Source organism: Podarcis bocagei, assembly GCF_964188305.1.
Source record: "Podarcis bocagei genome assembly, chromosome: 10".
Classification (NCBI taxonomy): Eukaryota; Metazoa; Chordata; class Lepidosauria; order Squamata; family Lacertidae; genus Podarcis; species Podarcis bocagei.
The window spans coordinates 3,042,637-3,066,309 of record NC_138135.1 but is presented as its reverse complement, the minus strand read 5'-3'; the positions used below and the strand labels follow the sequence as shown (position 1 = coordinate 3,066,309).

Sequence of the window (23,673 nt, the reverse complement as noted above, 5' to 3'; positions counted from 1 at the left end):
AGTGGCCTGACACCACCAGAAGAGATCGAACTCATTGCCTCCTTCGCAGATTTACCAGTGGTGGAACAAAAAGAAATTATTAAAAGACTGGAATCGCTTAAAACCCAACTTATTAGGAAGCTCAGCACCAGAATACTCACGTACAGCGAATATGTCTCTCTAGAAGAACCAGATCATATGGATCTCTCAATATCTAATGCTAAATGCATGTCGGCAATGGAGGATAAGATACAACCCCAAGAAGAAACAACCAGTCCTCCCCTCCAAGCAGAACAATCCTCTGTGCTCTTAATAGATTTGCATGACCGTCCATCGAAAAACATACCTGAAGAAAGCAGCACACAACAGGAAAAATCCCCTTCTACACATTCATCGATGCCAGACCTGGAACCTTCTTATAGCACTGACCAATCAAGAGAAGAGGTGCCTTTGCCAACCTCCCCAAATAGTCCTACCGCCCAGCCTCATCCCTCCTTGCAGAGTATTATGGATTCAACAGCAAGATCAGTGACGGAACTGATTGAAGACCCAACAGGCCACATAAATCATGTAGCTCAAAAGACCAGTAGCAGGCTACAGAGAGACCAAACTTCTGACGAGATAGCTGGTCCACCCCGGGTGGCCCACCAAACTCTTTTGGAAAAGGGGTCCACCCCTGTTCAAGGTCCTACTCCTAGTAGATCAAGTGGCCAAGCTCAACAGTCAGATGACCTTGTAAATCCTACTCAGCCTTTACGAGAGGTTTTTCATCAGAGGAAGATAATTGATTTCTTTATTGGCTCCCCTCTTCCCGTATTAAAGTTGAGCCAGTTTTCCGAATGACAGTCAATTGGAGGTACGGGGAAACCCCAGCCTTCAATATTAAGTTGGAACATTGCTGGATGGAAAAGTAAAAAATTAGATCCAGAATTCCAAAAATATATTAATTCCTTTCTTATTATACTATTACAAGAAACTTGGGTGGAGGAGGAAATTGAGTTAAATGGCTTTGAGTTTATATGTCTGCCTGCTAGCCCGTCAACGAATGGTGGCCGCCCTAAATGTGGCCTTACAATTGGTATCTCCCTTAAACTTCGGGCTAAACTTTCACTAGTGCATGCATTTCCGCCTTATGCTATTACCGGACTGATCTCTGGTGGAAACTTCTCTTTATTGGTTACAAATGTCTATTTCCCTCCGGGAGGGTTAGCAGCGGATCTTACTTCTAGATGGGAATCCCTAGAGGATTTTTTACTTTCTTGCTATCTTAAATATCCCAATGTCCCCTTCATTACTGGAGGCGATTTTAACGCTCGGATAGCCTCAAATTGGGAGGCTCTTAAAAAGTCTAAGTGGTGGATTGACCCTGGCGCTCAAACTTACGATCTAGCATACACCCCCACTAGAATATCAAAGGATGTAAAAGTCAACAAGGCGGGAGTGATGCTTTATCAGATGACTCTACGCCTTAATTTAATAATATTAAACGGCAGGTGTCCTCCAGACATACCAGGAGAGTTCACCCACCTGGGGTTAAAATCAAACAGTGTTCTCGACTATGTTTTGGTTTCCCGGGATCTATTTTTGAATGTCACCTCCTTTAAAATTGATAATGCCCAATTTAGTGACCATCTTCCCCTGACAACCAAGTTATGTGTTGACTGGCAGTTGCTCGACCGCTTCCACCCAATCCCGGTGACTGTGGAGTCGTCCTCTAAAGTAAAGGGGACTAGATGGTCCCCTGCCCTCGCTCATAGATATATGGATTTTATCAGAGAAAAGTTTCCTGGTGATCAGCCGGACGTAGGAATAGTCCCACGTGATCCTATTACCTGTTTGAACTTTTTTTCTTGCCTGATAGAAGTTTTAACTCGCTTTTTTACTTCTCCTACCTATGGAGTTAAAAAAGACTATTTTAAATTTGGCGCCCCTTGGTTCAACTTGGTGCAAACTAGCCAGACTCCATCTTCATACAATATACAATATACAATGATTATACAATGATTATAAACTTTCCGGCGCTCCGGCTTTACCTCCATCTTATTCCCTGGCTAAAAAAGCATACAAACAGGCCCAGAAATCGGCCAAACGGGAATGGCATTTAAATCGTTGGCAGACTATAATTTCTGCCTCAAAATCTCATAACTCCCGGAAATTTTGGTCCTTAATAAGGGAAGAAACACGAAATACCCCTTAACGGTGATCCCGGCCCCTACATGGGAGCAGTTCCTGAGAAAATATTTCTCAGTGGCAGAAGCTCCGGCCACTCATTGGAGACCTTCTAATCCCCTTCCCGTCTGGCCCAATACCGACCCTGCTGAAATCCTAGAATTGATAGCTGAGCTGAAAACTGGTAAGGCCCCTGGGCCAGATTTGGTCCCAGTTGAGGCCATAAAGCTTCATTCTGCATGGTGGGCAGGGATTTTAGCTAAAACGTTCGACGCAATAAATGCCACGGGCTTAATACCAGGAACGTGGAAGGAGGCCATTATAATTCCTATCTACAAAAAAGGCCCTCCCGGTGACCCAGGGAATTATCGGAATATCAGTCTGCTATCGTCCATTGGGAAAATATATGCCCGTTTTTTGCTGACAAGGTTGATGAAGTGGTCAGTTGAGGCTGACCTGATTGGACATGAGCAAGCTGGATTTAGATCAAACCGATCCACAACAGACCAGGCAATTATTCTTTATCACTTAGCCCGGAAATACTCGACACCTCGACGGGGCCAACTTTGCGCAGCTTTCATAGATTTGAAAGCTGCGTTTGATAGTATTCCGAGGAAATTGCTATGGGATAAACTTGCCTGTTGGGGAATAGATAGAAGGCTCCTGTGGCTTATCTCCCAACTTCATGCCGGGTCCGTGGCCAGGGTGAGATTATCCCCTGCTGGAGACCTGACTAACCCAGTGCCAGTAAATAAGGGTGTACGCCAGGGTTGTATTTTAGCCCCGCTTCTTTTTAACTTATTTATCAGTGATTCTTTTTAACTTATTTATCAGTGATATGAGGAACCCATTAGCCGTCACACAAAAATTTATCCACACCCCTCGCATAGCTGATTACCGTTGTCCTTTACTTCTCTACGCAGATGATGCGGTACTACTCTCTTACTCTAGAGTGGGTTTAAGGAGGGCATTAAAGATTTTTGTGACATATTGCCATTCTAATCATCTGTCTATCAACCACACCAAGTCTAAAGTACTGATATTTTCAAGGAGTTGAAAACTTTATTCATGGAAGCTGGAGGGCACGAAAATCGAACAAGTACATAAATTTAAATACTTAGGAATTTATTTTCAATATAATCTAGGGTGGAAAGCGCACGTTGAATATCTTCAAAACAAGACAAAAGCCCTATCACACTCCCTCCTCCGTTTTTTCTACTCTGAGGGGGCTTTATTCATCCCTGCGGCCTTGAAAGTGTATAGCATCAAAGTGATGGCCACAATGGCCTATGCTGCTCCTTTATGGGCTGCCTTTGCAAACCTCTCACCTTTAGAGACACTTCAAAGACAATTCTTACGCCGACTTTTAAAATTACCAACATGCGTAAGTAATGCGGCCATTCGCTTAGAAATGAAGATCCCCTCAGTGGAGTTAGTCATATGGAGGAGAGTTTTGATCTACTGGATATCCCTATGGCATAAACTCCCGAACCACTATCTAATTCAATGCATGTGGCGGGATGACTTCACAAATTTGTGGTCAGGAAAAATCCATGCCAAATTGCTGTCCTATGAGATCTCGCCCACTGAATTGCTCAAACTGGATCTAAATGTGGCAAAAAGTTGTATAAATCAAAGGCTGGATGATGCGGAGCTATACCAAAATTTCTTAGCTGGTGGTGGAGCCTGCTCGCCGTTAAATTTCGGCATAACCCCTATCTACCGCGCTCCGTCCTACTTAACATCGCTTATGGCCGCGTCTCACTGATATGCCTTCATTAGAGCCAGGTTCAATGTCTTTCCAACAAACGTGCTGAGACATAGATTCACTAGGGCCAAGTCCCTTCAATGTGTGCTTGTGAAATGAAAACATCTGAATCTCTACATCATATCTGCCCTTTGTACAGTTCAGCCCGTGCTAGTATACTAAACCCCATAATCCAGCCTATGGCTGACAAACCAGTAGACCTACAGCTTGCCTGGGTTCTTCAAGATGTGGATCCTTATATTACCCTACAGGTTGCTAAATTCCTAACAGCCGTCCTCTCGTACAAGAGATGGAACGGAATGTTAGCTGATTATTGATAGTCATAAGAATTTTCTATAATGACATCACATATTGTTTTTAGTGTAGTGCCAAATTTTTTTTAATCTTAATCTTAAACTTTTTTATGAATGGCTAATATCCGTCCTTGTGAGTTGTGAACTGTGTTATACTACTTGTGGTTTGTATGATTTTTTATTTGATTTGTTTTGTTGTGTTGTGCTTCATGATGGGCGTAAAGCCGAATGAACATTTGTTGTTGTTGTGTTGAGAAGCAAAGCAGCTAGTAAGCCTGATCTTTATTGATCTGTTGCAACAGGGTCCTCACTCACCACACGCAGGAGAAGGAGGAGGAACCCAGAACAATGGCGCACAAGGCCTTATATAGACATTTTAAATTCCCTGCCCTGGAGCTCAAGACCACCCCTCCATACATCATACATACACCACAGAAGAGGTGTAACCCAAGACCACCCCCCACCCCCGATACATCATACCTACATCACAGAAAGGGCGGTTTACAGCAGAAATCTGAGTGGTTTGTTTACCTCCTGTCTGCCAGGTTACCTGTTTAATGGTCACTTGATTGGATTGCCTGGGGAGCCTGGCCAGTCTTTTGTAATGATGAATATTTAGTTCCTGTGCCAGGTCACAGCCTTACACCCTATTCATATCTTAAATGTACCCTTAAGACAGGATTTGTGAAGGAAAAGACAATGGGCAGGCTCTTCCTACCTCTTCCTCTCTTTTAAATTGGAACCAGTGAAGGCAGTGAGTTCCCTGTGTGCCTTTCTGGAGGTGGTTGGAGGATGGATGGCAGCTAAGGGATTGAGGTTGAATCCAGACAAGGGAGGCAGGTGTGGGGAACTCCCGGTTCCTGATGGCGTAACAGTGCCCCTAAAGGACCAGGTCATCACCTCTGAGTATTGGGGTCAGTGCCCTATTCCTCCAGCAGGAGCGATTGTGGGGCTTCCTCGCCCACTTCCATTCAGCTGTGCCGTTCCCAAAGGGCAATTCTTCAGCCATTGTGGTAGCCAACGGGCTGGAAGCTGGAGCGGCTTCCCTGTGAGTAGGCTTTGCTTCGCTTTCTGCTGACCTCAGTCTCTTGGATTGTGGCCAGCTTTCCTCTTCTATTTCCCTGAATGCTGAGCAGTGTTGGATGTGTGGAGAAGCGAAATTCACTCCATAAATCTTCCACAGGGTTTCCTCCACAGCACAGAAGGATGGGAGAAGGGAGGAACACGTAGTAATAAACGGAGACTCCTATGAATGGAGAGAAGCAGAAAGTGGAGTTCCCAATAGATCAGTATTGGGACCCGTGGTTTTTCAACTTGTTCATAAAGGATCTAGAGTTAGGAGTGAGCAGGGAGGGGGGAAAGTTTGCTGGTGGCAGTAAATTGTCCTGGGTTGTTCAAAGAAAGAGAGATTGCAAGGAGAGCTCTCCAAACGGGGTGATTGGGCTGAAAATACAGTTCATTGTCAACAAGATTAAAGTGATGCATGGTGGGGGGCAGGGAAACACCCTCTTAATATCATGTGCAGGATCATGGGGTCTGAACTGGGTTTCTCTGTGTGCTCTAGGACAGTGTTTCCCAAACGTTTTTGGGCAACGGCACACCTGTTTACCGGAAAAAAATCTCGCGGCACACCACCATTAAAGCCCCGCCCCGTGACGTCAGCGCGCAGCGTCACGCCAGGAGGGACGCACAAAAGTGAAAGTTTTTTCCCTCCCCCTTGCCGGGGTGGGAGGAGGCAGCAGAGCGAGGGACTGAGGGACGGCGGCAGCTGAGGCGGCGGCGGCTGTTGTGGTGGTGGCGGCGATAGCGGGCGGAGGAGGGGGCGGCGGCGGGAGTTGCTGCTGCTGCTGTTGCTGCTGCTGCCCGGACATGCCGGCCTCCTCCTCCTCCGCTGTCTCGCGCTCCTCCCTTTTGCGCGCGCTGCCCCGCCGCTCGGCACCACCACCGCGGAGCCGCCCCCGGCTCGACGCGGATCCTCGCCGCCGCCGCCTCTCGCCGCCCGACTCGCCCGCCTCCCTCCCACGGCACACCAGCCGATGTCTCACGGCACAGTAGTGTGCCGCGGAACACCGGTTGGGAAACACTGCTCTAGGAGATCAGGGGAGAGGGGAGGTGGTCGCAGCAGGAGGGGGAGTCTCCCTGGATGCTTCAGCAGCCGGCCTCCTTTGGGTCTCCTGGCCCCCTCCTCTCCTCCCTCTGAGCCTGAACTGCTCTCTGCCCCAAACTCTTCCTGCTCACGAAACCCTGTTTCCTCTAGCTTGGAACATCTTCCCTCCTGTTCTGCTCCCTTTTCTCCCTCTTTCTTCTCATTGCCATCCCACCACCAGCCCCAGGCTTTGTGCCTTCTTCCCTTGAGGGTTCCCCAGCTGGTGCCTCCCCCCCCCCACACCCAGCCAGTCCATGACAGCAAAAACAGCCATAGCAGTAAAATCAGTATGATAGTAATATACACTCTGGTCCTCTGGTAGGAAAACTCCCTTGCAGCAGGATTGAATAATAACTTCTGGGAATATGGAAAAGTACTACTACAACAACAACAGCAGCACCTTAGGGACCAACTAAGTTTGTTCTAGATATAAGCTTTCGTGTGCATGCACACGAAAGCTTATACCTAGAACAATCATAGTTGGTCTCTAAGGTGCTACTGGACTATTTTTTAATTTTTTATTTCAACTGTGTCAGACCAACACGGCTACCTACCTGAATCTAGATGTCATGGGGTGTTGGAGAGCAGTAGTTCCTTTGGTGGGGGACATGTCCTGCACCTTCTGGGGGCATTTTTCCACCCTTGTGGTGCCCACCCTGCACTCAGCTCTCACCTGTGGCTTCCAGAAGCTGTCAGCATGCAACAGGGGTTCAAGAAACGGCTTCAACCAGCCAGCTAAACCAGGTGAGGAAAGCTGATGGGTCTCAAATCCTTGGGGGGCTGGGGAATTCTGCTGCACCTGAAGTCAAGCCCTGGTGGATGGAGAGGAGGAGAACAACCGTGAATCCCACAGTCCAGAAGGCAGATTCTGCCCGTGCGGAAGAGGAACGTGAAGGGCAGATGGGGCACGTCCACCTGGAGGCTTGTTATCTAGTCCCAGGGTTACTCTGACATTGAATTATATATAAATTACAGTATTGAAATGCGCCTGCTCCCACTTCATAGTCTGATATTACTCTACTCTGCTTGTCTGTTTCTTACTTGAGTGCTGTTTTGGTATGCTAAGTCAGGGTTTTACTGTAAATTAAGTTTTTGCTATTTTTGGGATCCTGTTATGCTTATCTGTCTTAAGTAGTAAATTTCTCAGCTGAATATTTTTGCTGCCTCTGTGTTTTCTCCTACTCTGCTAACTATACATCAATCATTATGGAGGAGCAAGATCTGCAACCTGAAGCCCTCAACAGCCTTGGCCCTGTGGACCTGAAGGAGCATCTTCATCCCCATCGCTAAGTCCGGACAGAGAGGTCTGCCTCCAAGGGTCTTCTGCTGGTTCCCTTGCTGTTAGAAGTGAAGTTCCAGGGAACCAGGCAGAGGGCCTCCTGCCCCATGGAATGCCCTCCCTTCAGAGGGCAAGGAAACAGGCAACCATCTGACATTTAGAAGTCAGCTGTATCAGGAGGTTTTTAATGTTTGATGTTTTACTGTCTTGTATATGTACTGTAGGGACACTGGTGTCGTTGTGGGTTAAACCATAGAGCCCAGAACTTCCTGATCAGAAGGTTGGTGGTTCGAACCCCCGCGACGGGGTGAGCTCCCGTTCCTCGGTCCCAGCTCCTGCCAACCTAGCAGCAGTTCAAAGGCACATCAAAGAGCAAGTAGATAAATAGGTACTGCTCTGGCGGGAAGGTAAACGGCGTTTCCGTGCACTGCTCTGGTTCGCCAGAAGCGGCTTAGTCATGCTGGCCACATGACCCGGAAGCTGTACGCCGGCTCCCTCGGCCAATAAAGCGAGATGAGTGCTGCAACCCCAGAGTCGTCCGCGACTGGGTCCCTTTACCTATATGTACTGTAAGCTGCCCAGAGCGGCTGGGGGAAAAGACGAATACTATAACTTCTACAGTGGTACCTCAGGTTACAGGCGCTTCAGGTTACAGACTCTGCTAACCCAGAAATAATACCTTTTGTTAAGAACTTTGCTTCAGGATGAGAACAGAAATCGCGCGGCGGCAGCAGGAGGCCCCATTAGCTAAAGTGGTGCTTCAGGTTGAGAACAGTTTCAGGTTAAGAATGGACCTCCAGAACGAATTCAGTTATTAACCTGAGGTACCACTGTACTATTATTATCATGTGATTTTTTGTAGTTATTTTGGAATTCGTACTGCAATATTAGCTTACGAAATGTTATGGGTGGAGAAAATCACAGGGTTGCCATAAACTATAATCCCACCCACAAACTCTCATTCACATACAGTCTATAAATTTGGGAATGACACACACCTCACCTGTGCTAATACTGGCAGTCTTTGGCCTGTACAGGCACACCCTGTGTGTAGAGCCTCCAGCCACAGGCACTGTCTATCATGAAAATGGGTCCTTTGACTGGGAAGATTCATGCAGTCGCTGTCATCGGATGATGATGGATTGTATCTCAGCTTGTCAGTCACTCTGACATTGCCTACAAAGAATAGGGGGAACAGAAATGCTTTTGAGGTGCAACTTCTATATCAAGCCTGAGAGCCATTCCATGGACTCTGCAACCCTGTTTCTGAGGACAGGTGTACATTATCCTCATCCTCAGTGGAAAAGACAATAAAGATGGAAGCCTGAGAGAGAGGAAAAGGTTTCTGGCTGCTTCCTGGGTGCGATTGCGGAAACCAAGAGCTGCTTCTGAGAAGGCCTCCCCCCTCCTCTCTTCCTCTGGGGATTTCCTCTCCTCTCCAGGGGACCAATGGTTGGACTGGGCAGAAGCGCTGCGTCCAGACAGGGCAGGGGGTTATGGGGTGGGAAGAGGATGGTGATTGCAGGACAGAAGGGGTGGGTGGACACGACCCCCCACTTTCCAGGGATCCCTCTCTGGTCACCTTGAAGGGGGCACTTCCTTGCCCCGGGGGTGCCCCCCTCCTACCTCCGCCCTTGGCACCCCCTGCACCCAGAGTGCCGGGATCCTGGCCCCACGGAAGGTGCCGGGGGGGAGCTGGCGGGGGTCTCTGGGTCCTTACCCCCCTCTCCACCCCCCGCTGCCCCTTTACCTCTTTGTCCTGTTACCGGAAAATCCGAGGGCTCCCTTGGACAAAATCAAGACACCAACCAGAGCAACTTTGAAGCAAATCAGCAGCCTGTAGGCTTGGTCTTTATTGAAGAAAGACTGTCGCGACAGGACTCCCACCGCCCACAAGGTGAAGCAAGATGGAAGCCCAGAAGAAAAGAAGACCCCAACTTTTATTAGCTCCTAATCCCCTAAGCTACACCCCTAAAAATACATCATTTTTACATCATGACTATATTAAAAATAGGAGGAGTCGAGGAGGGGTTGCACAGGTAATCTGAGTATCCTGACACCCAGCTGGAGCCCCTTCTCTTCCCCCACATGAGTCATTTTCAGGAAACAAAGGGAAAAGGCGCAGTTTCCTGCCCCCTGAGGGGAATCCGGTCACGGTCCTTTTGTCAGAGTCTGTGTGGAATACACTAATGTATGCAGTTTGTTGTGCCCTTGATAGTCTTTTGTCTGAGCCCATCAAGATGACTATCAAGGTTGTCATGCCAACTGGGAAGGGCTCGCAGAGTACGTGCCTGCTCGGTCAAGGGATTATGGCTGACTGGTATCAGGCCACCTGCCTTTGATAGTCCTTGTAATATGAAGCAAAATAAAAGTGGTCCGGTGAAAATCCGATATACGGCTGATTTATAATGAATTTATGAAGAATACTGTCCTTGAAGTTCAAAGCACTTTTGCCTTCCCGGAAGCGGTCTGCACACATTTTGATTAAATCAGTCACAGTCAATTGGACTCGGAAACTTTGTATTTGAGAACTGTCAAAGATAGAGAAGCGGGCGCCTGCTGCCTGCAGTATCTGTGTGGCCGCCACAAGGGGCGCTGTTTGGTAACGCTGATTGGCTGAAATGGCAGCCGATTGACGCGGAGTTCAGACAGTTGGTCTACCCATAATAAGGATAGGGTGAGGTAGAGTGTTACAGTCCACTAAGGGAAAATATACGAAAATAAAAAGAGTTCCGTGCGGAGCTGTCAAACTAGCGCTTCCTTATTTACAGAAGGCTTTCTAGGGGATGCCCCTCTAGAAGGGGCATCTCTAGGCTTGGGGAGGTGGGAGGTGCGCGCGCGTGTGTGTGTGTGGTGCTTGTGCATTACATTGTAATGAAGGGCGGGGTCTCCTGCTACAACTGAGAACTCCCAGAAGTGCAAGCTGGATTTCGAAGGGGCAGAGGAACCTGAGACCAAATTGCAAACATGCGCTGGATTATGGAGAAAGCTAGAGAGTTCCAAAAAGACATCTACTTCTGCTTCATTGACTATGCCAAAGCCTTTGACTGTGTCGACCACAGCAAACTATGGCAAGTTCTTAAAGAAATGGGAGTGCCTGATTACCTCATCTGTCTCCTGAGAAATCTCTATGTGGGACAAGAAGCTACAGTTAGAACTGGATATGGAACAACTGATTGGTTCAAAATTGGGAAAGGAGTTTGACAAGGCTGTATTTTGTCTCCCTGCTTATTTAACGTATATGCAGAATTCATCATGCGAAATGCTGGACTGGATGAATCCTGTAATAAAAAAATTAAGGTCTTATATATATAATAAATGTTCATAAATGTACCAACCAAGCACATGCATAGATATGTCGACCACATGTCTGGAGCAGCACAGGAAGACCGTCCTGAAACCATTTTGACTCCCAAACTGACCAAATGTTTTCTCTGCAAGGAGGGAGGGGTGAGGGAACCTTCCCATTGTCTCAGGAATTGGGAAATCACCATCTCAAAGGAATGACCAGACTACCAGGAAAGGGAATCAGATAAGGCACCATCAGAGAACCTGGCAGACAGGAAAAATGACAACATTCAAATTTCTGTTGTAGACCACCTTTTCTGTGATGTATGTATGATGTATGGAGGGATGGTCTTGAGCTCCAGGGCAGGGAATTTAAAATGTCTATATAAAGGCAGGCACACCTTTGTTCTGGGTCCTCCTCCTTTTCTGCGTGTGAGGGGAGCTACTTTGCTTCTCAGTATTCTCTGGTTAGTGTCTGCTCTTTCCTCCTACCGATGGAGAACCCACAAGGGACTCTATAAAGGGCTCTTGTGTCCCCCATAAGGGAAGAAGGGCAGCTTTTGTTTACAACAGATGGCACCCCAGATGGGACCTTTGGTTGGCTGGATTTAAGGGGGGCAAGGAAGGACTGGTGATCCAGCGCACACCAGGCCATTTGCCAGGAGGAGCCACCAGTCCTCTGGAGACCCCAGGGTCTGGAATGAACTGGAGTTCCAGCAGGGCTAACCAGAGGAAGCAACGCTTGATCAGGCCGGCCACAAATTGATTTATTTTTTAAAATAATCTTTATTGATTTAAATTACTCACATATATAAATAATTTGCAATCTCATACTGCAAAAAAGAAAATTAAAGAAAAAACAATTAAGAAAAAAGGAAAGAAGAAAATACAGAATAAGAAAGAAGAAAAAGCAGATTTATGTGCATGAAAAAAACTTAATCTTCCTAATTAAATAAAAAAGACTTCTGACAAAACGTGTCTTCCAATCATTCTCATTGTACTGTTTATACTGCCATTGTGTTTCCAACACAGTTTTATATTCTTTAATATTGTTCCCGTCTACTCCACAAACAGTATTTGTTGTGTTTACAAGTATCACTCAAGTTCTGCTAATATGGTGTGGTTGGTGCAATATGATCTTATATAATCCTTAAATATTCTCCCTTCTCCAGTATTTTCTGGTTCAATACTCCTCTAACTCTTCCCGTCAGTTTTGCTAGTTGTAAATATTCTGACATGAGTATATGGCTTCTCTTGGTGATGTCCACAAGGGTATTTTTGGCTCAAGTATTCCTTTATATTTATTCCAGATTTTATTTTATGATTTTCTTATCACATGGCTCAAAAATCCCCTGTGGACCTTCACTTTTTCGTACATTAAAGAAGCGTGCCATCCAGACCGATTCTCGTGGCCTTCCAAGTCTAATAGGTCCTTATCTTTTAGTGTAATCCAGTCTTTTATCCAAACCAATCCTGCCGCCACATGGTAGAATTCCAAATCTGGCAACGCAAAACCTCCTCTCTCCTTTTGATCTGTTAATAACTGGTGTTTAATTCTCGGTTTCTTTGCACTCCATATAAATATAGATATTTCCCTTTTCCACTCCTTAAAACAATTCATTTCTCCTAAGATGGGCCTTGTTTGGAATAAGAAAATCATTTTGGGGAGGATATTCATTTCCACAACCGAGACTCTTCCCCAGAGTGAGAGATGGAGTTTGGTCTAAGTTTCCATATATTTTTTTAAAATTTCTTTCCATACTTTACTAGAATTATCCTCATATACATTTAAACTTTTATTTGAAATCCAGATCCCTAGGTATTTAACCTTATTTTTAAATTTCCAGGCCCGTTTTTTTTTTTTTTTAAGTTCTTGTTTTCCCTTCCATTGTGAGGTTTTTTGTCAGTAATTTAGTTTTTTTGGTAGTTTATTTTCAGCCCCAGGCCGGCCATAAATTAATCTAGCAAAAGACCCCGGGGTGGCCAGGAGCAGCGCATGCGGACATGAGTCTAGGAATGGAGAAGATTGTGGGCGGGATTCTCTGAAACACCCAGCAACCCAGATTCTCATCCTTTGCTGTCTCTTTTGCTTACGGTCTTCACTCCCAGCCTTCCTGGCAAGAGGTGGCAAGGAGGGGGAGGGGAGAACGGGAGAATTGGGGTTCTGCAATTAGAGCGGCAATTAACTGGAAGGGGAGAACGCCAATCAAAGCTCTCATTCCCTGTTGGGGAACCCGAGATCTGAAACTTTACCTTTTTCCCAAGGAAGACGCCCCAAGGCTGGTCCAAGTGGCCAGTTTGGATAGCAAGGGACTTGGGCTCAGTTTCCAATTTCTCTTTTTCTCGTAAATGCAGCTGCACTGGCAGCACCAAGATCCGGAAGGAAGTGACTGGTGTGCGTCAGAGCGCAAGGGCGTTTACAGTTCCTTCCGTTCTCTCTGGAGCAGCCGGATTTGGCACTGGGCTGCCAGGCGTCCAATGGAAAGGGACTCTTTTCCATTGCGTGTAAAAGGCAGAAAAGGTTGCTGGGACCCCATGGGATAAAGAGGGAGAAGGACTTTGTAGAGTCCTTCGTAGAGAAGACGAACGACTGTCAGGTCAGAAAAGACCTGGGGAAAGGCTAGCGGGTTTTGGTTTTGGTTGAAAAATGGGATCCCCACATTCCAAGACTTCTAACCACCAGACGCAAAGGCATGTGCTGGTCACAGCAGGAGGGGGAGTCTCCCTGGATGCTTCAGCAGCAAGCCTCCTCTGGGTCTCCTGGCCCCCTCCTCTCCTCCCTCTGAGCCTGAACTGCTCTCTGCCCCACACTCTTCCTGCTCACCAAACCCTGTTTCCTCCCCTCCCACTCTGCTCCCTTTTTTCCCTCTTTCAGCTCATTGCCATCCCACCACCAGTCCCTGGGCTCTGAGCCTTCTTCCCTTGTGGGTCCCCCAGCTGGTGCCTCCCCCCCCACCAGCCAGTCCATGACAACAACAGCAGCCACAGCACTGTGGTCCTCTGGTAGGAAAAATCCACGGGGTAGGGGGCGCAAATTACTTGCCTTGCCCCGGGTGCTGACAACCCACGCTACGCCACTGGCTTGAGAGCAGTACATGTGAAAAGGATCTAGGAGTCTTGGTTGACCACAAACTTGACATGAGCCAACAGTGTGACGCGGCAGCTAAAAAAGCCAATGCAATTCTGGGCTGCATCAATAGGAGTATAGCATCTAGATCAAGGGAAGTAATAGTGCCACTGTATTCTGCTCTGGTCAGACCTCACCTGGAGTACTGTGTCCAGTTCTGGGCACCACAGTTCAAGAAGGACACTGACAAACTGGAACGTGTCCAGAGGAGGGCAACCAAAATGGTCAAAGGCCTGGAAACGATGCCTTATGAGGAACGGCTAAGGGAGCTGGGCATGTTTAGCCTGGAGAAGAGGAGGTTAAGGGGTGATATGATAGCCATGTTCAAATATATAAAAGGATGTTACATGGGGGAGGGAGAAAGGTTGTTTTCTGCTGCTCCAGAGAAGCGGACACGGAGCAATGGATCCTAACTACAAGAAAGAAGATTCCACCTAAACATTAGGAAGAACTTCCTGACAGTAAGAGCTGTTTGACAGTGGAATTTGCTGCCCAGGAGTGTGGTGGAGTCTCCTACTTTGGAGGTCTTTAAGTAGAGGCTTGACAACCATATGTCAGGAGTGCTCTGATGGTGTTTCCTGCTTGGCAGGGGGTTGGACTCGATGGCCCTTGTGGTCTCTTCCAACTCTATGATTCTATGATTTTATGAATGGATGCGTTTGATCTTCTTGCAGTCCATGGGACTCTCAAGAGTCTCCTCCAGCACCAGAATTCAAAAGCATCAATTCTTCGGCGATCAGCCTTCTTTATGGTCCAGCTCTCACTTCCATACATTACTACTGGGAAAACCATGGCTTTATGGATCACTGCCCCTTCATGGATCACGACCTTGCCGTGGCGAAGGGGCTTGAATAACTCAGAGAAGCTATGAGCTATGCCGTGCAGGGCCACCCAAGATGGACAGGTCATAGTGGAGAGTTTTGACCCAATGTGATCCACCTGGAGCAGGAACCGGCAAGCCACTCCAGTATCCCTGCCAAGAAAACTCCATGGACAAAGACAACAGGCATATGAATCATGTATTAGCCTCCCCTTTTCTGATGTAGCAATGATGCTCCACGAACTGTATGCTGGGATAAGATAGAAACTTTTTAAAGTCCTTGTCACCCCATCCTCAGGGTTCAATTCTTCTTTCAACCTGTTGCGCAATAAACTTTGATCTACAGCTATTTGCTTTGGTTGGTGGCCGAACTCCTTCCTTTATTCCGCAGGGACCGACGGGCTCTGCTCGATGAGCTGGGTGGCTGAGCAGCCTCACACCTGGATTCTCCCCCCCCCCCAACACCAAATTAAGCTTTTATTGGTCAGACCTAGGAGACTTGATAGCCTTTGGGGGCATACAAGACCCAGACTCTGAGCCTTCTTCCCTTGGGGGTCCGCCAGCTGGTGCCTCCCCCCTTTCACCCAGCCAGTCCATGACAGCAGCAGCAGCAGCAGCAACAACAGTAAAATAAGTATGATAATAATATGCACACTGGTCCTCTGGCAGGAAGAATGATAACTTCTGGGACTATGGAAAAATACTATCTTCCCCAAACCCCAGAATAAGCAGGAGCTCTGGGATTGCCCCATGGGGTTCATGAGTGAAGATGGCCCCCCCAGGAAACTTCCCTCGTACCTGCAACCCATCCTTCCCCCTCTTGCAATAAGGCAGTGTTTCCCAAACGTTTTTGGGCAACGGCACACCTGTTTACCGGAAAAAAATCTCGCGGCACACCACCATTAAAGCCCCGCCCCATGACGTCAGCGCGCAGCGTCACGCCGGGAGGGACGCACAAAAGTGAAAGTTTTTTCCCTTCCCCTTGCCGGGGTGGGAGGAGGCAGCAGAGCGAGGGACTGAGGGACGGCGGCAGCTGAGGCGGTGGCGGCTGTTGTGGTGGTGGCGGCGATAGCGGGCGGAGGAGGAGCCGTCGCCGGGAGTTGCTGCTGCTGCTGTTGCTGCTGCTGCCCGGACATGCCGGCCTCCTCCTCCTCCGCTGTCTCGCGCTCCTCCCTTTTGCGCGCGCTGCCCCGCCGCTCGGCACCACCACCGCGGAGCCGCCCCCGGCTCGACGTGGATCCTCGCCGCCGCCGCCTCTCGCCACCCGACTCGCCCGCCTCCCTCCTACGGCACACTAGTGTGCCGCGGAACACCGGTTGGGAAACACTGCAATAAGGCATGGGGGAAATCTCCCATTAAATTACAGTATTTTAAGTTTTCTTCAGAACACGTAGGAGGCAGGAAGAAGTTCTAGTGAAGAAGCAGTATTCGGAGAGCATGTGGTGGTGGTGGTGAGAGAGTTTGGTGCAAAAACCAGTCACACACAGATGCACCCGTCTTGCATGCTTGAGTACAGCAACTCCAAGGCATGAGCTAAGTATCGGCAGGGTAGGGGCCACGTGTAGAGCAAGTCCCACACTGAGGTCAAAAACACACACAGAGGCAGTAGGACTTCTTCAGTAATAGTTTACCAATATGGAAAAATATATCGCCCGGCCCTAATCCTCACTGACCACCAGAAATCCAGATAAACCCTCACACCTTCTCTATCAAAAGGTACTTTACATCTTAGATTATAATCACATTGTTTGACATTGCCTTCAATATTTCATTACTATACAGTTTTACACATAAATTCCAGAACTTCGCATACACAACATGTGTTAATGACTGATTTCCTGCTGAGTTCATTTCTGTGAAGAAAAGAGTGGACTCCGAGAGGAAGACGTCCCGCACTCCAGACATCAAAATGGGTTCTTCCATGTGAGAGTCCCTGGATTTTCCTTAAACACTCCATTGTAAAAAAGCACTTTTTGCAATCTTTTCATTTAAGCTGCTTCTCCTCTTTGAGTTTGTTGATGCTTTGTAGGGTTTCAACTCCTAAAGTTCTTCCTGTCCGTGACTCTGTTGATTTAGAACTTCCACTAGGACTGAACCTCTATCTACGTTCCTGATATTTATAAGGTTTGTCTTTTGTGTGAGTTTCTTGACATAAATCAAGGGTTCCACTCTGACTGCAGCTCCTACCACAGGCCATACATGTAAACAGTTTCTCCGTCATGTGTCTGCCAATGTTTTCTAAGGTATCCACTCTGACTGAAGCTCTTTCCGCACTACAGGCATTTAAATGGTTTCTCTCCTGTGTGAGTCCGTTGATGTCTTCTAAGGTTTCCATTATCAGTAAAGCTCTTTCCGCACTCCAAACATTTCAATGGTTTCTCCCCTGTATGAGTCCGTTGATGTCTTCTAAGGTTTCCATTATCAGTAAAGCTCTTTCCGCACTCTATACATTTATATGGTTTCTGCCCTGTATGAGTCCGTTGATGTGTTCTAAGGTTTCCATTCTGACTGAAGCACTTTCCACACTCCAGGCACTTAAATGGTTTCTCTCCTATGTGAGTCCGTTGATGTCTTCTAAGGTTTCCACTAATACTAAAACTCTTCTCACACTCCATACATTTATATGGTTTCTCCCCTGTGTGAGTCCGTTGATGTGTTCTAAGGTGTTCATTTTCAGTAAAGCTCTTTCCGCACTCCAGGCATTTAAATGGTTTCTCTCCTGTGTGAGTCCGTTGATGTCTTCTAAGGTGTCCATTATCAGTAAAGCTTTTTCCGCACTCTATACATTTATATGGTTTCTCCCCTGTGTGAGCCCGTTGATGACTTCTAAGGTGTCCATTATCAGTAAAGCTCTTTCCGCACTCTATACATTTATATGGTTTCTCTCCTGTGTGAGTCCGTTGATGTCTTCTAAGGTGTTCATTATCAGAAAAGCTCTTTCCGCACTCTATACATTTATATGGTTTCTCCCCTGTGTGAGTCCGTTGATGACTTCTAAGGTGTCCATTATCAGTAAAGCTCTTTCCGCACTCTATACATTTATATGGTTTCTCTCCTGTGTGAGTCCGTTGATGTCTTCTAAGGCTTACATTATCACTAAAGCTCTTTCCGCACTCTATACATTTATATGGTTTCTCCCCTGTGTGAGCCCGTTGATGTCTTCTAAGGCTTCCATTTTCAGTAAAGGTCTTTCCGCACTCCAGACATTTATATGGTTTCTCCCCTGTGTGAATCCGCTGGTGTAATTTAAGGTCTCCATTCTGACTGAAGCTCTTTCCGCACTCCAGGCATTTAAATGGTTTCTCTCCTGTGTGAGTCCGTTGATGTCTTCTAAGGCTTCCATTCTGACTGAAGCTCTTTCCGCACTCCAGGCATTTAAATGGTTTCTCCCCTGTATGAGTCCGTTGATGTCTTCTAAGGTGTTCATTACCAGTAACGCTCTTTCCGCACTCCAGACATTTATATGGTTTCTCCCCTGTGTGAATCCGCTGGTGTAATTTAAGGTCTCCATTCTGACTGAAGCTCTTTCCGCACTCCAGGCATTTAAATGGTTTCTCCCCTGTGTGAATCCGTTGATGTGTTCTAAGTTTTCCAATATCAGTGAAACGTTTCCCACACTCCATACCATTAAATGGTTTCTCCCCTGTTGGAGGTCGTTGATGTGAACTATGTGTGCTCATTCAATGAAGCATAGTCCGCATTTCACTCGTTTTAATTTCTATTCCTAATGGGGGGGAAAGGTACCCAATCCCCTGGAGTTTTGACTGTCTTCTCCATCTCCTTCTTCTGAGTGGAAAGAAAGGGAATCCTGTTTTGATTTCAAGGAAGAGAACAAAGGGAAAGAGAACACATCAAGCTCCATTAGCACCTTCTCCTATTTCAACGTCTCCTACATTCCCTCACCTCCTACCCATGTTCCCAACTTTCAGGAAATGAATATGCAATTATGTCAAATGATAGTAATGCATCAGAAACCTTTCCTAATCCTCAATCAATGTTCATAAAGCAGCTTGATTTTTTAAAGAACGATGTGCTGTCTGATCTCGTGCCCGTCTTTTGTCGCAGGACTATGCTAAAATGACACTGAAAAGCAGGATATTCAAGGCAAAATGATAAACTGTACTTAGTGGAATATGTAGTACCTTGGAAATGTAGTATTGATTCACTAATGGCCTGAAGTTGTGTTATTTCTGGGGACATGAATTTATTCCTGTTGTGTCTAAAAGATCATAATCATACGATGTCATGGGGTGTTAGGGGAGCGGTAGTACCATTGGTGGGGGAAATGTCATGCACCTTACGAGGCAATTTCTCCACCATTGGTCCCCACCCTGCACTCAGCTCTCACCTCTGGCTTCCAGAAGCTTTCAGGATGGAATAGGGGCCACAATCCCAGGAACAGCTTCAACCGACTGGCTAAACCAGGTGAGGATATCTGATGGGTCTCAAATTCTTGGTGGGTTGGGGAATTCTGCTGCAGGTGAAGAAAGGCCCTGGTGGATGGAGAGGATGAGAACAACAGTGAATCCCACAGTCAAGAAGGCAGATTCTGCCCATTCTGCAGAGGAAAGTGAAGGGCAGATGGGGCTTGTCAACCGGGGAAGGGAGCTCCTTGAGAAGGAAAACTCTGGTCGTAATACTTTGGTGCACTCCTTCGCTTCCTCGTGAGTTATCTTCAGGAGAAGAAAAAGCTATGGAGGAAAACCTACACAAATCCAGAGTGGACTCTCTAAGATGGTTGGATGCTGCCCTGCACACCTCCTTCCAGCCACTCCTGCAGCCAAGCTGGTGCCTAACATACTGCTCTGCTTTCCTTGGGACCATATAAGCCAGGCTGAGAAGGGGGTCTTGTTGTCTAGGCAGCCCAGGACCCCTAAACACACTGTCCAGGCTGGCAGGACTGCTGACACAGCAGTTTCAGGGGGAGCGATGAACTCAGACCTGTGTATCAAAATCTCTCCAATGTGGAATATGTAAAACAGAAGTGCTGTTTATATCATACATCAATTAAAAATTATTCAGAATATTTGTCTTTTGAAGAAAAGATCACCAAGTATCCGATGGCCCCTTCAAAGCTAATGAAAGTCCTGTGCCTGGAGCTTTTGGGGGTGCAGGACCAGTGTTAATGAAGAAATCTGAGGGCTCCCTTGGACAAAAAAGCAAGGACAGCTGCCAGGAATACCACAGCAAAACAGCAGCCTGTAGGCTTGGTCGTTACTGAAAACTGTCGCGACAGGACTCCCACCTGCCACCAGGTGAAACAAGATGGAAGCCCCGTACAAAAGAAGACCCCAACTTTTATTAGTTACTAATTCCTCAAACTACACCCCTAAAACTACATCACTGATACATCACAAAAAGGAGGGGTTGAGGGAGGAGTTGTGGTGGTAACCTGAGTGTCCTGCCACCTGGCCGGTTCCCCCCTTTCCCCCTCCCCAGGAGTACTTTCCATGTGACAAAGGGGAGTTTGCAGTTTCCTGCCCCCAGAGGGAAGAGCTGATCATTGTCCTTTGCTCCAGTCCATGCTGAATCCACTCCTATATGCAAGTTCTTTGTTACCTTGATTGTCTTCTGTCTGGGACCATCAGGGTTGGCATAAAAACTGGGCAGGGCTCCTGTGGATGTGCTGGTATGCCCAAGGGATTATGGCCACCCTGTATTAAACCTATCCACTTTGATAGTCCTTTCTTCATGGAGCAAAATAAAAGTGGACCGATGTACCGTATTTTTCGCTCGATAACACGCACCTGACCATAACACGCACATAGTTTTTAGAGGAGGGAAACAAGAAAAAAATATCTGAATGAAACAGTGGATTTATCATTTTTGTGCTTCATGCTGTGGCCACAGACATGTGATTTGACGGTGAGTTTGGGTTAGCCCAATGCAAAAATCCTGAGAATCCATGTGGATCTGTGCTTTGTAACCAAGTTTTTGCACCATTGCAGCCCCAGGCAACAGTGGATGCGTGATTTTTTTGGTGCAGGCTGTAGCCATGGATATGCTATGTGATCTGATGGTGAATTTGGGGTGACCCTATGCAAAGATCAGGGACGCGGGTGGCGCTGTGGGTAAAAGCCTCAGTGCCTAGGGCTTGCCGATCGAAAGGTCGGCGGTTCGAATCCCCGTGGCGGGGTGTGCTCCCGTTGCTCGGTCCCAGCGCATGCCAACCTAGCAGTTCGAAAGTACCCTCGGGTGCAAGTAGATAAATAGGGACTGCTTACTGGCGGCAAGGTAAACGGCGTTTCCGTGTGCTACGCTGGCTCGCCAGATGCAGCTTTGCCACGCTGGCCACGTGACCCGGAAGTGTCTCCGGACAGCGCTGGCCCTCGGCCTCTTAAGTGAGATGGGCGCACAACCCTAGAGGCTGTCAAGACTGGCCCGTACGGGCAGGGGTACCTTTACCTTTACCTTTAATGCAAAGATCCTGAGGATCCATGTGGATCCGTGCTTTGTAACCACGTTTTTGCACCATTGCAGCCCTGTTTTTGCATGAGATCATTGCTGTGTGATCTGATGGTGAATTTGGGGTGACCCAATGCAAAGATCCTGAGGATCCGTGCTTTATAACCATGTTTTAAGTGGGGAGGGAAGGAAAAACATAGAAGTGGCAAGGAGCACCGAGAGGGGTGTGCGGAGAAACAGCTGGCTAAGAATGCAGTAGAGGGGTTTTACTGGAGGGAGGAAAGGAAGGCAAAAGCTCCCCCACCCACCCAAGCCAGCCAGCTCCCTCTCTCTCCCCCCCCCCACCTGCATGTTACCTGCGAGTCCCTGCGAGCAGCACCAGAGCACAGCACGGAAAGGAATTAGAAGGAAGGACGCTCTGCTTTCCCCTCTGCTTGCCTGGAGGGGAGGGGTTTTCTCTGCTCTTTGTTCTGTTTGAGCAAACACAGTAACAAAACAGAAGAAAGTGGGCAGTAAGACCCTGGGGCAGAATGCAGGAAAGCAACAGCTTTCTCTCTCGGGAGGCTCGAACGCGCATGTGTGGCTGCCTGCAATCAGTTTACCGCACCGAGAATGAAGATAAACTGGTAAAATAAGGGGGCTGGGTTAAAGCTAAAGGGAAAACCTCAAAGATCCCTCAAGAACAAGGCAGGGGTTCAAGGCTCCCAAAGCCGAGCTGCAGCCTTAGAAGGGGGAAATGGGGCTTTCGGAGGTGGTTTTTACTGCCCCGCTGCTGCCAATTTTTTAAAAGGCAAATTGCAGGAGAAGTTGCAGCAGTCCGTCACTCTCTCACTCCCTCCAAGCACCCACGCTAGCGAACAAACACAGGCAACCACACACTCACAAAGCACACGCACTAGCAAACACACAGTCGCGCTGCAGAGTGGCCAAACCTCCTAGCAAGCACTTCCCTGGCTTCTGCTGACTGCAACGAAGACGACCCTCGAAGAAAATGTGTGATGCACTCAGGCCAGTCGGCTCCAGGGACCACACATTCGCTCAATAACACGCATGGACATTTCCCCTTACTTTTTAGGAGAAAAAATCTGTGTGTTATAGAGGGGAAAATACGGTAAATCTGATGTACAGTTGATTTACTATAAATTTATAAGAAAAACGTCGTGTATGTTGTGTGTGTCGTGTAAGTACAAACTGAATGACTGGGGAGGGGGGTACCTGGAACAGCAGGAAAGCTTCTTCCACCATTATCCTTCCAAATGGGATTCAGGCCTCATCATGGGACTAAAACAGCACTGGTTGCACTGGATGATGATCTCCAATGTGCTAGAGTCTGAGGGGAAAACTGTTTCCTAGTTCTGCTGGATCTCTAAGCAGCTTTGGAGACCGTCAACCATGGTATCCTTCTGGACCCTCTAGGGGAGCTGGGGGCCCTGCTCTGCAGTGGTTCCCCTCCTTCCTCCTGGGCCTTGTTCAGAAAGTGGTCTTGGGAGAGGAGTGTTCTGACCCCTGGGTGCTCCCTTGTGGGAGCAACAGAGTTGCCGTAAACGATAATCCCACCCACAAACTCTCATTGACACACAACCTGTCGATTGGGGGGGGGGTCACACACCTCACCTGTGCTAATGCTGGCAGTCTTTGGCCTGTATAGGCACACCCTGGGTGTTGAGCCTCCAGCCACGGGGGCTGTCTCTCATGAAAATGGGTCCTTTGACTGGGAAGATTCACGCAGCCGCTGTCTTTGAATTTTGATGGATTGTATCTCAGCTTGTCTGTCAGTCTGACACTGCCTACAAAAAGTGAGATGCAACTTCTATATCAATCCTGAGAGCCATTCCATGGACTCTGCACCCCTGTTCCTGACAACAGGTGTACATCTTCTGCATCCTCAGTGAACCATGCAGAGAAGAGACGCTTAAAGATGGAAGCCTGAGAGAGAGGAAAAGGTTTCTGGCTGCTTCCTGGGTGGGATTGCGGAAACAAAGAGCCGCTTCTGAGAAGGCCTCTCCCCTCCCCTCTTCCTCTTGGGATTTCCTCTCCTCTCCAGGGGGAACAATGGTTGGACCGGGCAGAATTGCTGTATCTGCCATTAATTTGATTTTGATTTTATATTAGAATGAATTGCTTTTAGAATGCATTTTAATTAATTTATCATGAGCCCGGCTTTGCCCGGGTAATGGTGAGATATAAATTATTATTATTATTATTATTATTATTATTATTATTATTATTATTATTATTATTATCTGGACAGGGCAGGGGCTTATGGGGTGGGAAGCGGGTGAAGCTTGCAGGAAGGAAGGTGCATCTTGCTAACGGAGAAATCTGAGGGCCCCCCTGGAGAAAAAACAAGGACACCAGCCGGGAATACCAGAGCAAAACAGCAGCCAGTAGGCTTGGTA

General features: G+C 47.5%; 2 protein-coding genes and 1 long non-coding RNA gene across 4 annotated transcripts in view; 1 reads left to right on the top strand and 2 right to left on the bottom strand.

The window, feature by feature from the left end:
* The window catches only part of LOC308595857, a 95,629-nt gene that overhangs the window by 10,162 nt on the left and 61,794 nt on the right, over positions 1-23,673 (top strand). The gene's annotated exons all lie outside the window — the stretch shown is intronic.
* The window catches only part of LOC308595650 (uncharacterized protein), a 302,145-nt gene that overhangs the window by 236,027 nt on the left and 42,445 nt on the right, over positions 1-23,673 (bottom strand). Inside the window, exon 2 of the mRNA XM_081210190.1 lies at positions 8,638-8,810. The gene's annotated coding sequence lies outside the window, so the exon portion shown is untranslated. The remainder of the gene's footprint in view (positions 1-8,637; positions 8,811-23,673) is intronic.
* The window catches only part of LOC308595609 (uncharacterized protein), a 131,833-nt gene that overhangs the window by 68,294 nt on the left and 39,866 nt on the right, over positions 1-23,673 (bottom strand). Inside the window, exon 3 of one of the 2 annotated variants that reach the window (XM_081210058.1) lies at positions 16,624-18,677. The exons of the other annotated variant lie outside the window; for it this stretch is intronic. Coding sequence (XP_081066184.1) covers positions 17,143-18,549 — 1,407 coding nt within the window. The 5' untranslated portion in view covers positions 18,550-18,677 and the 3' untranslated portion in view covers positions 16,624-17,142. Of the gene's footprint in view, positions 1-16,623; positions 18,678-23,673 lie in introns of those variants that run through there. 2 annotated transcript variants of the gene reach the window in all.